Here is a 12,456-nt window from a genome sequence, read left to right on the forward strand (position 1 = left end):
GGTCCCGCAGCCTCGCCCCGCGGAAATGCTGCCCTTTGCGTAACAACGAGGCACGCACAGGCGGACACGCACACGCACCCACACAAAGGACACGAGCACTTTCCAGCGTTTCCAAGATCCAAGCGTTTGCTGCTTGGAGGCTGGAAACATCGCTGCTCTCAGGCAGTGAGCCTGCAGCCATTTCACACTGTTTATGGTTTTAAAGGTCGGTCCTGTATAAACCCCTGCTCTTCCCCAGGCAAAAGAAGGGAAAGAGGCATCGCCGGGCCTTGCCAGGTCTCCGGCCAGTCGAGGATGCCTGGAGTACTTTTGGAAAACTAGTGATGCATATGGCAGTTCCTACCGGGCGGGGAGGGGGGCGGGCCGGGTCGGTTCGTTTTGCCTCAGAAGAGCGGAAAACAAAGTTCAGAACCAGGAAGGAAGCCGAGACGCGAAGGAGGGCACGGCTGAAGGGGCGAAGCAGAAGGGAAGCTCACGCGAACGGCAAACCTCAGTTTCCCGCGGGCAGTTGTCTCTGCTTTCGAGGAAAAGAGAAGAGAGGAAAGAAGCGGAAGGAGGAATAGAAGGGGCGGGGGGGGGGCGGGGGGGAGAGAGCTCCGAGGAAACTTTGGGAGAAAGGGGACGGCAGAGTCCGTGCGGGCGGCCCGGGTCAGTGCACCGCCACGGAGTGCAGGGCGGGTGCCGGGCTGGTGAGAGTCTCGCTGGGGGTGGCTGGGCTGCTTTGGCTGGTGGCCGTCTGCGAGGACGTGGGACTGAGTGAGGGCGGCGAGTTCGAGAGGATGGTGGGGATGGGCGCGGGCAGGGCGGGCAGGGCCGGCACCGCGGCGGGGGTAGGCTTGATGGGGACGGGGATGGCCGGCAAAGTCTGCCCCCCATGGCAGAGCGGCTTAATGGGCACGCCGTAGGCGCCGTACTCGCTGCTGGCCATGGAGATGGGGGTGGCGGTGTCGATCATGCCGGAGCCGTACATGTGGGGCCAGCCCGTGCCAATGGAGCTGCCCACCGTAGTCAACTGGTTGGGGAGGGGGTAGGCGGCCGGCATGGGCTGCATCGTGGAGAAGGCGAGGCCCCCGGGCATCTTGTACTCTCTGGCGATGATGTTCTCGATGGCGAAGGGGTGCTTGAAGCTGGAGGGCTGGGACACGCCGAGGTTGTACGTAGACATCTGGGGCAGGTGGGTGCCGGTGGCTGCCAGGGCGCTGAGCCGCAGCTTCGCCTGCTGCTGCAGGTACTGCGCCGCGTCCGCCGGCTTGCTGGGGGCCAGGTGGTCCGACTTGACCACCTTGAAGCGCTTGCGGCGGCGCAGAAAGCTGCCGTTCTCGAACATGTCCCCGCAGCTGGGGTGCAGCGCCCAGAAGCTGCCCTTGCCCGGCTGGTCGGGGCGGCGCGGGATCTTGATGAAGCAGTCGTTGAAGGACAGGTTGTGGCGGAGGGAGTTCTGCCAGCGCTGCGTGTTCTCCCGGTAGTAGGGGAAGCGGTCCATGATGAACTTGTAGATCTCGCTCAGGGGCAGCATCTTCTCCGGGGAGCTCTGGATCGCCATGGCGGTCAGCGAGATGTAGGAGTAGGGAGGCTTCTGGTCACTGTAAGTGTTTCTGCCAGGGCGAGGCATCTTCGCTAGGGGACCCGCGGAGATCTGCAGAAGGGCAGCGACAAGGAGGGGGTCGGGGGTGGGGGGAGAGGGGTGAGTCCGAGCGGATTTGCACCCACACCCGGCGGCGGCAGCGGTGGGTGTGGGGCCGGGCTGGAGAAAGAAGGGCACGGGGAAGGGGCACGGCGGACCTTAGCCCTCCGGGGGCGGGATGGGAGCAGGGGAAACCAACCCCTAGCTCTGCGCCGCCGGCCGGGGAAAAGCAATGTGCCTTTCTCCCAGCTCCGGCCTCGCTCAGCCTGGCCTCCCGCAGCAGCCCGCGCCCGGGAAGTTACTCTGGTGGTAGCTTTGCCTTCTGGTCTCGACGAAGAGGAGAAAGGGACCCCCTCCTCTCTCATTCCCTCCCCTCGTCTCCCACCCCACTCCATGCCAGCCCTGCATATGCCCACCTTAAAGTTGCTGGAAGTTGACAGTCCGCATCCGGGACGCAGCTGGGAGTCCGGACTCTATCCCACCTCGCTCCTCCGGCGTCTCTCTCGCTTCTTTCCCGGCCACTCTGCTCCGGTTTAGTCCTGAGGAGGCAGCGAGCTGGCTTGGTTTTGGGAATCCTCTTGTACACCCCCTCCCTTTTCCTCCGCGGGCTGAATCAGCTTCTTTTACACCACCGGCAGCTGGACTGCAGCAGAGGCTTGTTTGCTTCTGTGCAGCCGCGATGAGCTAAGTAGTTGCCTCCATGTCCTTCCTCTAACCATCTGATAGTTTTATGTGGTGACATGAGCAGAAAAGACCCCTGTAGAGGCGCTTCATTAATGTGCCACTTCTTTGCTATCATATGACAATCGCCTTGGGAGCAGGGGGAGGGGAGCGGAGAGGAGGGGGCTGGAGAGAAAGGCATAATCTGGTTTCATTTACACCTATTTACATGGACACCTTGGGCCAATGGGAATCATTTCCATTTGAAGACAAGGCGAGGGGTGAAAAGGCTTCGCCAGCGGAATTGCAGTGCGATGGTACCCGGTGGCTGGGGGTTGGGGGGGAAGGTATGCACTAACCTCTGTGGACTTTGCAGGAAGCTTAGTCTGCAATTCACACTTACAAATGGAGGTACTGAGCAGTGGGATGTTTGACATGGAAATTGCTTGGCTGTGGTATTCTGTTTGTTCTGCATTGTTATCTGATTTGTATTGTTGGCTAACTTAAGGCAAGCCTTTTTCCCTTGTAACGAGAGACTTTCTCTTTGCCAAATCCGCTCTCCCTGAGCGAAGGTTCTTTCGAGGAGAGAAAAGATCGGGCTCCTCCGTAGCCGCCCCGGGAAGTTTTCTTCCCCTCACCCCAGCCCGGGCAGGACTGTTGCTCTAGTTCGGGGGACCTGTTGGTGCAAAGCCGTGGGAGTCGCCTTAAAAATACACCGCAGCGGCCGGGCTCCTGGACCGCCGCCGGGGCAGACCCCCAGTACGCTCGGGGCCGAGCTGCCTTCCACGCCGCTATCTCGGTCCCGGGGCCGGAAACCGCGGCGGGCAGCGTCGGGGCGCAGCTTGCGGGCCAGCCGGCCGGCCTCGGGGCGGGCGGGTCCTGCAGAACAGATCTGGGGTAACCGGTCCGTGTCACCGGTTACCGTGCTAAATATCGTCAACCTGACGCCTTCCGCGGGATTTCCGTGATGTATCTCAGGCTGTTCGTGTCCCTGTGTGCTTCTCGGGGCGCACTTGTGTGTGTAGGGGCAGGCAGGATGCGTAACACTCGAGTTGCGGCTCTCTGCTCCGCTGTACCGCCTCCCCGGCAACCGAGGCCCGATCCTGGAACCGCAGCCCAGAAGAGCAGCCCCACTTCCCACCGTGTGTCCTGGGGGGGGGGGGGGGGCGGGGGGGGGATCAGGCCCGGAAGGTCCCAGGCTTGCCCTGGCATAGGAGGGAAGTTTGTATGATGTATATTCCCGAGGCTGCGGTGCATCCTGTCACCCTAGAGCCAAAATAAAAGATTGTCGCGGGAGCTGCAAGCCCTGGGAGGAAGAACCTTTGTGGTGAATACACATCCACTCCATTAGCAATATTTTTGCAGTCGGTCAATAACTCACCAAAACGTAACTTAAACACGATGAATTTAGGAGATTAAACAATTTCATTAATATTGAAATGGCTGCTGAGGCTGAGCGCACCCGCTTGAAATGCAAGCGCACGTTTTTCAATATTAACAGAAGTACTTGAAGAAAAGAATAATGTCACCTTCTTAATTCAGCAAAAATAGCTGGGGTGGGGGAGGGAGCGCCGCGCCGGCTGTCCGTGCAGCGCGGGCTGCTGCAAGACGGGCTCTGCGGGCGCTTGGAGCCCTCTTGGAGGGACGGTCCCCATCAAGCAGGGCTCCCTGAAACCTGGCAGCAGCTTGAAAACGCGTTTCACACTGCAACTAGCTCCGGCGTCGTGTGTGTTAAATTGCGTTCCTCTCCTTCCAGCCCAGTTGCCCTCAGTCCCATCTAATCCCTCTACTCTCGGGGCAGGATGTCGTTTAGAGAATAATGGACAAATAATTGTGTTTCTAGGAATCCGAGAAGCCGACCTCGGCCCCACGTTACCGAGTTAACGAGCCCTTTTGGGGGGAGACCTGCCGCATGTCACCCCCCCTTGCAGAGAGGGGCCCGGGGTTGTGCGTGCGGTTCAGAGCCCAGGAGCTCCGTTAACCGGCTGCGAGATGCTTCGTGCCAGCCGCGTAGGGCAGGAAGACAGCTTCCACACTTTTTTTTTTTTTTTTTGGGGGGGGGGGGGGGGGATAAGAGGTGATGAGCCGATGGATGTTTATTAGAGGGTAGGAAAGACAATACTCTGAAATAAGAACAGATTCCTCCCAGCGTCCCCTAGGACACCGGGTAGAAGGCTTCTGTTTTTTGTATTGAGAGTCCCCAAATACCTGGGTTTAATGGACATCTCCAACACCCCCACCCCCCAACTTCTAACACCCCTTAGTTCGGGTTTTGTCTCTCAGCCCAAGATCTCTCCTGGGATGCCTGTCAAAAAGAGAGCTCAGAAGCAGCACGGGAGTAACTAAAAGTCAGAGGCTGACAAATTCTTTTCTTCCTGTTTTTGCCAGTACCTTTTCTTTTCGAAGAAAAAGAAGGAAAGAAGGAAGGAAGGAAAGAAAGAAAGAAAGAAACGCGCTGGCGCAAATGGGAACCCGCAAGCTGTAAAGTTAAAGAAAAGTCGACTTCCGTTGTCATTTGCTACTCCGAGTGCGAATGAGGTATGGCTGTAAGGCGGCGCCCGATTTTTTTTTTTATTATTATTTTATTTTTTCCCCAGTGCAAAGGAATGTGTGAGCAGAGGGGTAGGGCAGGCAAAGCCATCCTAGTAATTGATTCCCAAAGTTTCTCCTCGTGCTAAGTATGCAACAGATGACAGAGTTGGGCAATATAGGATTTAAATGTAACTTGTAGCATTTGCCTTTTACTTTGAAAGCCAACATTAGGGAGGAGGGGAAGGGGCAAATGAATCCAAATCCATTGTGCAGAAAACCAAAACAAATAGACATTTTTTTGAAGCCTAATTCAAATAAGGAACTCAGGGGAGGTGTTGGGAAAACTGTATAAAATACACATAAGTCAATTATATCAATGTGCAAACCCAATGGAAATCTATTTCTTGCAATAGCCATTCAGCCCTTGCATGGAGCCCATCATGGACCACCTTTCTGCATGGAAGATTCGCAATAGCCCCCTTTCCCACAAGCAAGACCACACACGTTTACAGATTTGGTAATAATTTATGCTAATTTTCCTCCATAAATCCACAATTCGCTTCAGTGGCAAGCAGGGCTGTTGAGAGAGGAAAGGAGACAGAAAAGTGACAAATACAATATTGATTTTGAATCCTTGTGGCTCCAAGCAGGTGTGTAGCTTTGCAGAGAGAAGAGTAGGAGATGGGCTGTGGGGGGAAGCCAAGTAGTTTTCCAAGGATAAAAAAAGAAAAAGAAAAAAGAAAAAAATCCACTCTGTGTGAGAGAATAGCTCACAACCTTGTTAATATTTACAAACCAGTTGGGAGAAAAGAGAAGGGAGGGGGCAAGTACCAGCTTCTTAGGGTTTCCTAGGCTGCGAAACACAATGCCAGGCTCTGAGCAAGCTTCCCCCGTTTTGGAAAGTCAGCTCCAGGCTGCTGTTTGTGACTGCATTTCGGCTAAGCCTTGCTCTCTTGTTGGTAATGGTTCTGCTTCTTTTTGCTTCTGGGGGGTCAGGAGGGAGAAGGAAGCGGAGAGATTTGGGGTCTCCCGCTTTTCTGTGTGCTTGAATTCCCGGTGCGGTTTCCCGAAGCGCTCCGGCCGCTCTGGGAACGGGGGGGGGGCTTTGTCCCACACCACATTCTTCACCAAATCTGCCACTTTGGCGTGAAACTACTTAGCGCCCTTTCAAAAGGATTTTGTTCCTTTCGCAAGGAGCACTAAACAAACTCCCCCTGCCTGTCAAGGCTCCCCAAACCTGTATTCCTGATAGCAACAGAACTACTCGGGATTTGCAGTGCCCTTTGTGCTCGAGGGGCCGGCTGTCCCGGCGTTGGGCACCGCGCTTCGCCGCCCCTTCCCTGCCGCCGCTGGCTCCTCGTCGCTGTCGCGCTACTTAACGCCGGCTCCCTGTATGCGCCGCTCTCGCCCGCCCCGTCGGGGATTTCAAGCACCAACAGTCTGACCGTGCACCTGGCCCCGCTTCGCCGTCACCGGGGGTGGCTCGGAGGACGGCCGGTCCCCATGTCCCAGGACACCCTTCCTCATGGCTGGAGGGACGGTGGACCCTGACCCTCGTCGGATTCAGGGAGGAGGCAGCCCTGGCACTGCCTGTCCTCCCTCTGCCCGGGGGCCGCTGCGGCCCTGTCTGGCGGCCCCGAGGGAGACGGGCTGGGGCGTCCGAGCTCCCCCGTGCCCGCCTCGCCCGGGGCCCGTCTGCGTGCAAGGGCGCGAGTGGTTGTGTCGTGCGTGGCGCCGTGCCGTGGGCGGGCAGAGCCCAGGGGCATGTATGAGCCCGGCGCCGAAAGTTTGTCGAAACTCGAAGGCCTCTGCCGGCTGCCACGGGGCCGCGCTCCGGACCCGCTGCCTTTGCCGGGACGAGAGGGTCCGAGCGCGCCCCGGTCGGGGGCGCGGCGCAGGGCTCATCGCTCTCGGCCCCCGGCCTCCGCGCAGGGGGCAGCCGTTTCGCCCGTGCCCAGCGCGCTGAGAGCTCGCACTGGGACTACCCGGCTTCTTTAATCCCGCGAGGAGGCGGTTGTTCCCGCTCATCGCTCCTGGGGCTGTTCCAGAGCACCTGGTTCCTGTCCGGAGCCGGTTTCCCAGGAGAGCTCTTTTCCCGCTGCGCTCCATCTGCCACCGGCGGTAAATCCACGCGCGGGTGAGCGCAGTACCGCAGGCCACCCCCTAAACCTGCCAGGACCTCCTTGGGACGGCTCCGAGGGATGCCAGCGTTACGCGGGTCCGACACACCGAGCCCGGGCCAGCCCTGCCCACCGCCGTGCCGGCTTTCCGCGCCCCTCTTTGCCCGCGCCTGGGCCCCCCGCCTCGGCTGCCCCCCGCTCCCCCACCCCCGCGGGGGTGCGCAGGTGTGCGCCCGGGGCCGCGGGCTTAGCCACCGCTTCAGCGCCTCTCCCCGAGCCTTTTATTAAGTACTGGGCTGTTAGCGCGGTTTCCAGCTTGAGTCTCGACGTTATTGCCCCGAGAGCCTGTCTTCGTGATTCCCTTCCCTTCCCTTCCGCGCTGGAGTGTTTATCTACGCGTATGGGATTTGTTGGTTTGTTTATTTATTTATTTGTTTATTTGGAGAAGTATCGGGAGGCCTCGCAAACTTTTTCTTTTTAATCTTCCCTTTTAAATAAATGTCGCATTTCAAGCTGCCCTCTCTTCTCTTTTTTGCATTGTAGGAAATATTGAAAATGCCACCTTAGTATTGAAGGGATTAACTTGCTTTTCTCCCAGCCCCTAACTCTGGTGTAAAGGGAGCAGTAGATCAACTGTATAATGTGTGCACTGTTTGGTCATTTGTACAAGCAGAACAAAGGTTGAGCTAAGCCAAATTGCATTGCACTTGTGAACCGAGTCCCAATTTGAAGTATCTTTTACAGCAGGGGGAATGAGAACAATTTCGTGTATGTCTAAAAGGGAATAACAAAGCCACTTTCTAGAGCATCTCAAAGTGAAGTAGTGAGGCGTGACATTCCCAGGGTGAGGAGGGACAAAGGCAGGGTCAGGGGGATGAAAAAGGGAATCAAACAGCCACTTTCACATGTCTGCCCTCAACTGCTGCACCTCTCCATAATAGGAAACAACTGTTGTAAAAAGGGGGATTGCTCCCATTCATTCAAAATAGCAAATGATAGCTAAACAACATTGTCAAAACTGAATCAACTTCTGTGCAGTACCACCCAGAAAAAGGTATTGTGTTTTGGTTAATAGCTGGGTGGAGCAAACTTGATTTTCCTTTCTTTCTCTCTCTCTCTTTCTTTCTTTTTTTTAGGACTCTTCTTTCCAAATCAATCCGTTTCATAAACTTGATTTTTAATCATCAGCTTTTTTCCAAGCCATGCTCGTCTCGCTCACGCTTTCTCCCACAGTCTGCTCTTGTCTTGGTGTTCCCTACAAAAACAGAAAGAAAAAAATAAGGCTGAGTCCCCTTCTCGCTGCGGTCAGAATTGCGGTACAAAATCCATAAGCAGTGTAATTCTTCCCTGAATTGCATGTCTGTGACGCCGGGCAAAACCACCCTTAAATGACTAAGTTATTACTTAGCCAAACATTGTGAAATGGTTTTTATGACAATTGACGATGATTTTAAATTGCATATCCACAAGAATAATGGCGCGCACGTTACGGTTATTTCCCCTCTTTAAAAGCGAAGGTAATAACCGCTCGCGGAATGCAGGCTCAGGCAAACTTTAAGAGAAACATCTTCCTCCATTGTGTGAAGTCTTTAACGAGCCGGGATTTAATTAGGGTCAGAACTTTGAATGCTTGTGTTTTTCTCCCCGTTGGCAGGGGGCATGTTTGCAAACAGATCCGTAAGTTACAGGCGTAGAGCCGCGGCGCCGTGGGGAGGGTGGGCCGGTGTGAGTGTGTGGGCGCCGGGGCTCTGCGCGTTCCCTTCCTGCCGCAGCGCCCCCTCCCCACGCCGCCCGCCCGGCTGCCACCCACCAAGCTGCCCAGGGACAGGCAAGACAATTCCTGAGTGGGGTCTCCCCGCCCCCGCGGCCCGGTCGGGCCCCGCTCCGCTCCGCTGCGGGGCGGGACAGCACCGCCCGCCAGAGCCCCCCGGCGCTCGCCCACATGCGAAGCCCCGGCCCGTCTCTCACTGGGAAGGCGGCCGCCGGGATGGGGGCAGTGCCTTCCTCGGCCACCCTGTATCTCCCGAAAAGCAGCGGGGCTGCCCACCACCTCCCCGTGCTGCGGGGCCGGGGCCAGCGCGCACCCCAGGGCGAGCGGGACCCGCGGGCCCGGCGGGCCGGTTCGGGCCGCGGCTCGGGCGGCTTTGGCGCGGCTGCGAGCGTCGCGGGCGGCGGCTCGGCGCTGGCCTGCGCTCTCCGCGGGGCAGGGCGCGGGCGGGGGCGCGGTGGAGCGCATCGCACCGCACCGCATCGCACCGCATGGCACCGCGCAGCCCCGCACGCTCGGCGCCCGTGCAGGGGAAGGGAAGGGGAGGGCAGGAGTGAGACAGGGCAGCCTGGCAGTTGCAGGCGAAGCGCTGGCTATTTTCCGAGGCTAGCGGCTTCCAGCGCTTCCTTACGTTTGTTGATCTCCTCCGTCTGCCTCAGCTCCCCGCCTGCTACCCTCACGACGCGAGCAAAGCTCCCATCTTCCCATCAACCCTCAGCTCTGCAGCAAAAAACATATTAACCTTCTTTAATATTTCATTCCTGGAAGAGGTTCTTTGGATCTAACTTTAGAAAAGATTTCCCTGCAGCGATTGCTTCCCTTATATTTTTTCTCTGTCTTTATTATCGAGCGATACCCTACTCATACAGCATTTAATCAGCTAAAGAGGAAAGAATTTGATAGCGTTTGGGGTTTTTTTTCCTTCTTTGGCTAGAAACGATTTTCCAAGGGAATAAAAGACGTTGCGAATGACAGTGTTTTGAGCTCTGAGAGCGAGATGTCTGCTCTGTCGTTCAGGGGAGACCCCCACCCTTGCATTTCTTCTGCTAGAAAGTATTGCCCTCTGTAAGTTTGCTCTCTCTTGGACCACGACCTGTAAACCCCTTGCTCTGTACTTTGGGTGACGGCATTTTCAGTCGGCCCGACCGTTGTCTCGTCGAGGCAGAGTTACACTTTGAAGAAGCCCCCTCCGGTAGCGGGAAGGAGCCGGGGCCGGCCCTGAGCCCGGCCCGCCGCTCCCTGCCGGCGACGGGCAGCCACCCGGCCCCGCGGACCTGTTGGCAGCCCCGCGCGGAGCTGGGCGGAGCTGCCGGGGTAAACTGCTTGTGTATTTCACATTATCATCCCGCTATCTGCAGGCAATGTAGATTTTCTAAAGATCTAATGAATAAACAACCAGCAAGTGCTGGCGGTGTAATTTACATTGTTAATGCCTACATGTGTATAATAAATATGCATTTGTATGCCTTCAAATAAACTCTTTTTAGTTTCTAACCTGTGGTGATTTTTTTTTAAAAGCTGTCTTTTCCACGAAACAAATTTTTCTTTTCGTTTCCTGAGCTGGTAGGGAAGGAAGAGACCTAGCGAAGCGCTTTACGTCTGCTTTCAGTGAGAGAGGGGGGTGCGCGGGCCTGGGCGCAGCCTGCCCGCTGCGGCGAGCCCCGGGACGCGGCGGGCGCAGCCACCGCCCGCTCCCCCGGCGCGGGAGGCGAAGGCCGCGGCCAGGCAGCGGCAGGCACTCGTTTCTCAGTGCAACTTGCCACGCTTTTAACAGCAGAACAATTTAAATGTACAATATTAGCTCACAGTATTAGTCTGGAGGTGCAAAGAACAATCCATTCAGAGACTGAGCTTCAAAGGCACCGGATTCCCCTCAAGGAAAAGTTTACAAATGTGGCTGCTCCCTCCCTCCTTCCCTGCCTCCCCCTCCTCCCCTCCCTCGGCGGAGACAAACGGTTTTCCCCGAACGCCTCTGTAGAGGGCATCCCTGACCAGATTTCTGCCACCTCGCCGTGTAAAGCTCGCTCCCCGTGCTTTGAACTGCGGGGCTGGCTTACTCCGTGCGCAGCACCGCAGCCTGCAGACGGGCTCCCGCGCCGCCCTGGCGGGCCGCGCACTGACATCGGCACTTGAAGGCGAAGTTTCGCTTCCAGATCTTGAGGCTGCACAGCCTGGCACTTCGCAGCCCCTGCTGACTTCACCTTGGGAGGGATAAAGATTTTCTTCTCATTTTTCGCTACAAACCAGGTGCCACTTTCTTACACCGCTTGATGGCAAATGTCTCATCTTCAGCGAGCTGTATCTGGCATACATTATTTTAATTAAGTCTATGGCGATTTACTTTCCTCTGAGATCCATTCCACGGTGCAATTAGGAACGTATTGGTGCTAGCACATATGAATATTCAGGAGAGTGTCAATTAATTAGCAGACAGAGGAATCTCATTATGGTGCTCAAAACCCTTTTAGTGCTAAGCAGAATTAAGGGGGCATTTGCCAATGTGCTGGATTAGTGAATATTTTACTGCGCGCTCATTTAACTTCATTATCATAGCACTTACGCTACTCTCTGATTTTATTAATTAAATTGCTCATTAATTTATCCAGAAAGGGGGATAAAAGTTTTATGACGCCACAGCACTCGCGTAGACGTCTTAAAAAGCCAGCTCCTGTCCTGCCCTGCCGCTCCGCGGGAAGGCGGTTCCCCGGGGTTGGCGGGAGGCCGGGCACCGGGAGCGCACCCGCCCGCCGCGCTGCCCGCTGCCCCCGCCGGCCCTGCACCCCTCCGCCGGGTGCATTTTCGTCTCCCCTCACCCCAGAGATAAATATAATGCGGCAATTAGTGCTGCTGGAGCAAAGGGAAAAGGGTATCGCTGGGAATTTGAGGCGCAGACTGCGGGTTTCATCTTTTTTTTTTCTACTTAAACCTTTTCTCAACATCTGGGGAGCGGGAAAGCCCACGGTGCGATTAACCCCTTAATCTCTGCACAAACTACAGAAAGAAGAGGAATAATCTCCTCTTCGCTAGTATTCCGGACAAAATCGAAGGCGATCTCTTTCCAAAAGAGCCCGGGGTGTGATGTGAGCTGTTTCGCTGGGGAGAGCGGGGCGTGCTTCCCGGGGCGCGCTGGCAGGGAGCTCGCAGTTTCTCAAACAGGAGAACTGTGAGGATCGGAAGGCAGCGAGAAGGATTACGCTCATTTTCTAATTAGGCAATGCTTGAATTCTCATAATTTTTCTAAGGAGCATTGTATTAAGAGCAGCTGTTTAAAAAAATGTCCGTGGGATATTGTGCTTTGCAAAAAACAAACAAAAATTCCCTCAGAAATGTTTAATATTAAATATTAATCGGATTTAAATTCAATAGCCGTATCTTGCGACAGTTATGGATGCGCGGGAAGCTATAAATAATCAGCTCTTGTGCATCTTCACACAGGAGGGATCGACCCGATGCCAGCAGAGGCTCCACAGAGGAAAGGGAGACCGATGGAAATGCGTTTAAAAAGTCACCTCCATTTCTACACCGAGTGTGGAATTTGCCCAAAAAGGTTAGAAAGACAAATATTAAATCTGCCTTCACAAAGGGAGCCGCTAAATAGATCCGAAATTAATATGCATGTAAAATTAATTAGCTGCATTTCATGACATCAAAATAAGTACCTGGGAAACAAGAACACCTTCTGGGCATTTGGCACCATATGTTAGAATTATAGTTAATTGACTAATTACATAAATTAGGCATTAATTTTACAA

At 55.5% G+C, this 12,456-nt stretch overlaps 1 protein-coding gene and 1 long non-coding RNA gene across 2 annotated transcripts in view; one reads left to right on the plus strand and one right to left on the minus strand.

Moving 5' to 3' along the window:
* Positions 1-12,236, plus strand: part of LOC142603514 (uncharacterized) — a 129,249-nt gene extending 117,013 nt beyond the window's left edge. The window contains exon 3 of the long non-coding RNA XR_012837461.1: positions 12,140-12,236. This is a non-coding gene — a long non-coding RNA (uncharacterized LOC142603514). The remainder of the gene's footprint in view (positions 1-12,139) is intronic.
* Positions 626-2,142, minus strand: FOXB1 (forkhead box B1). The gene is made up of 2 exons (XM_075764669.1): positions 2,041-2,142; positions 626-1,636 (listed from the first exon to the last, which is right to left on the minus strand). The coding sequence occupies exon 2, from the start codon at positions 1,610-1,612 to the stop codon at positions 650-652; it is 963 nt and encodes a 320-aa protein (XP_075620784.1). The 5' UTR covers positions 1,613-1,636; positions 2,041-2,142; the 3' UTR covers positions 626-649.
* Positions 12,237-12,456: the final 220 nt, after the last annotated feature.

This window comes from Balearica regulorum, chromosome 12 (genome assembly GCF_011004875.1).
Source record: "Balearica regulorum gibbericeps isolate bBalReg1 chromosome 12, bBalReg1.pri, whole genome shotgun sequence".
Lineage (NCBI taxonomy): Eukaryota > Metazoa > Chordata > Aves > Gruiformes > Gruidae > Balearica > Balearica regulorum.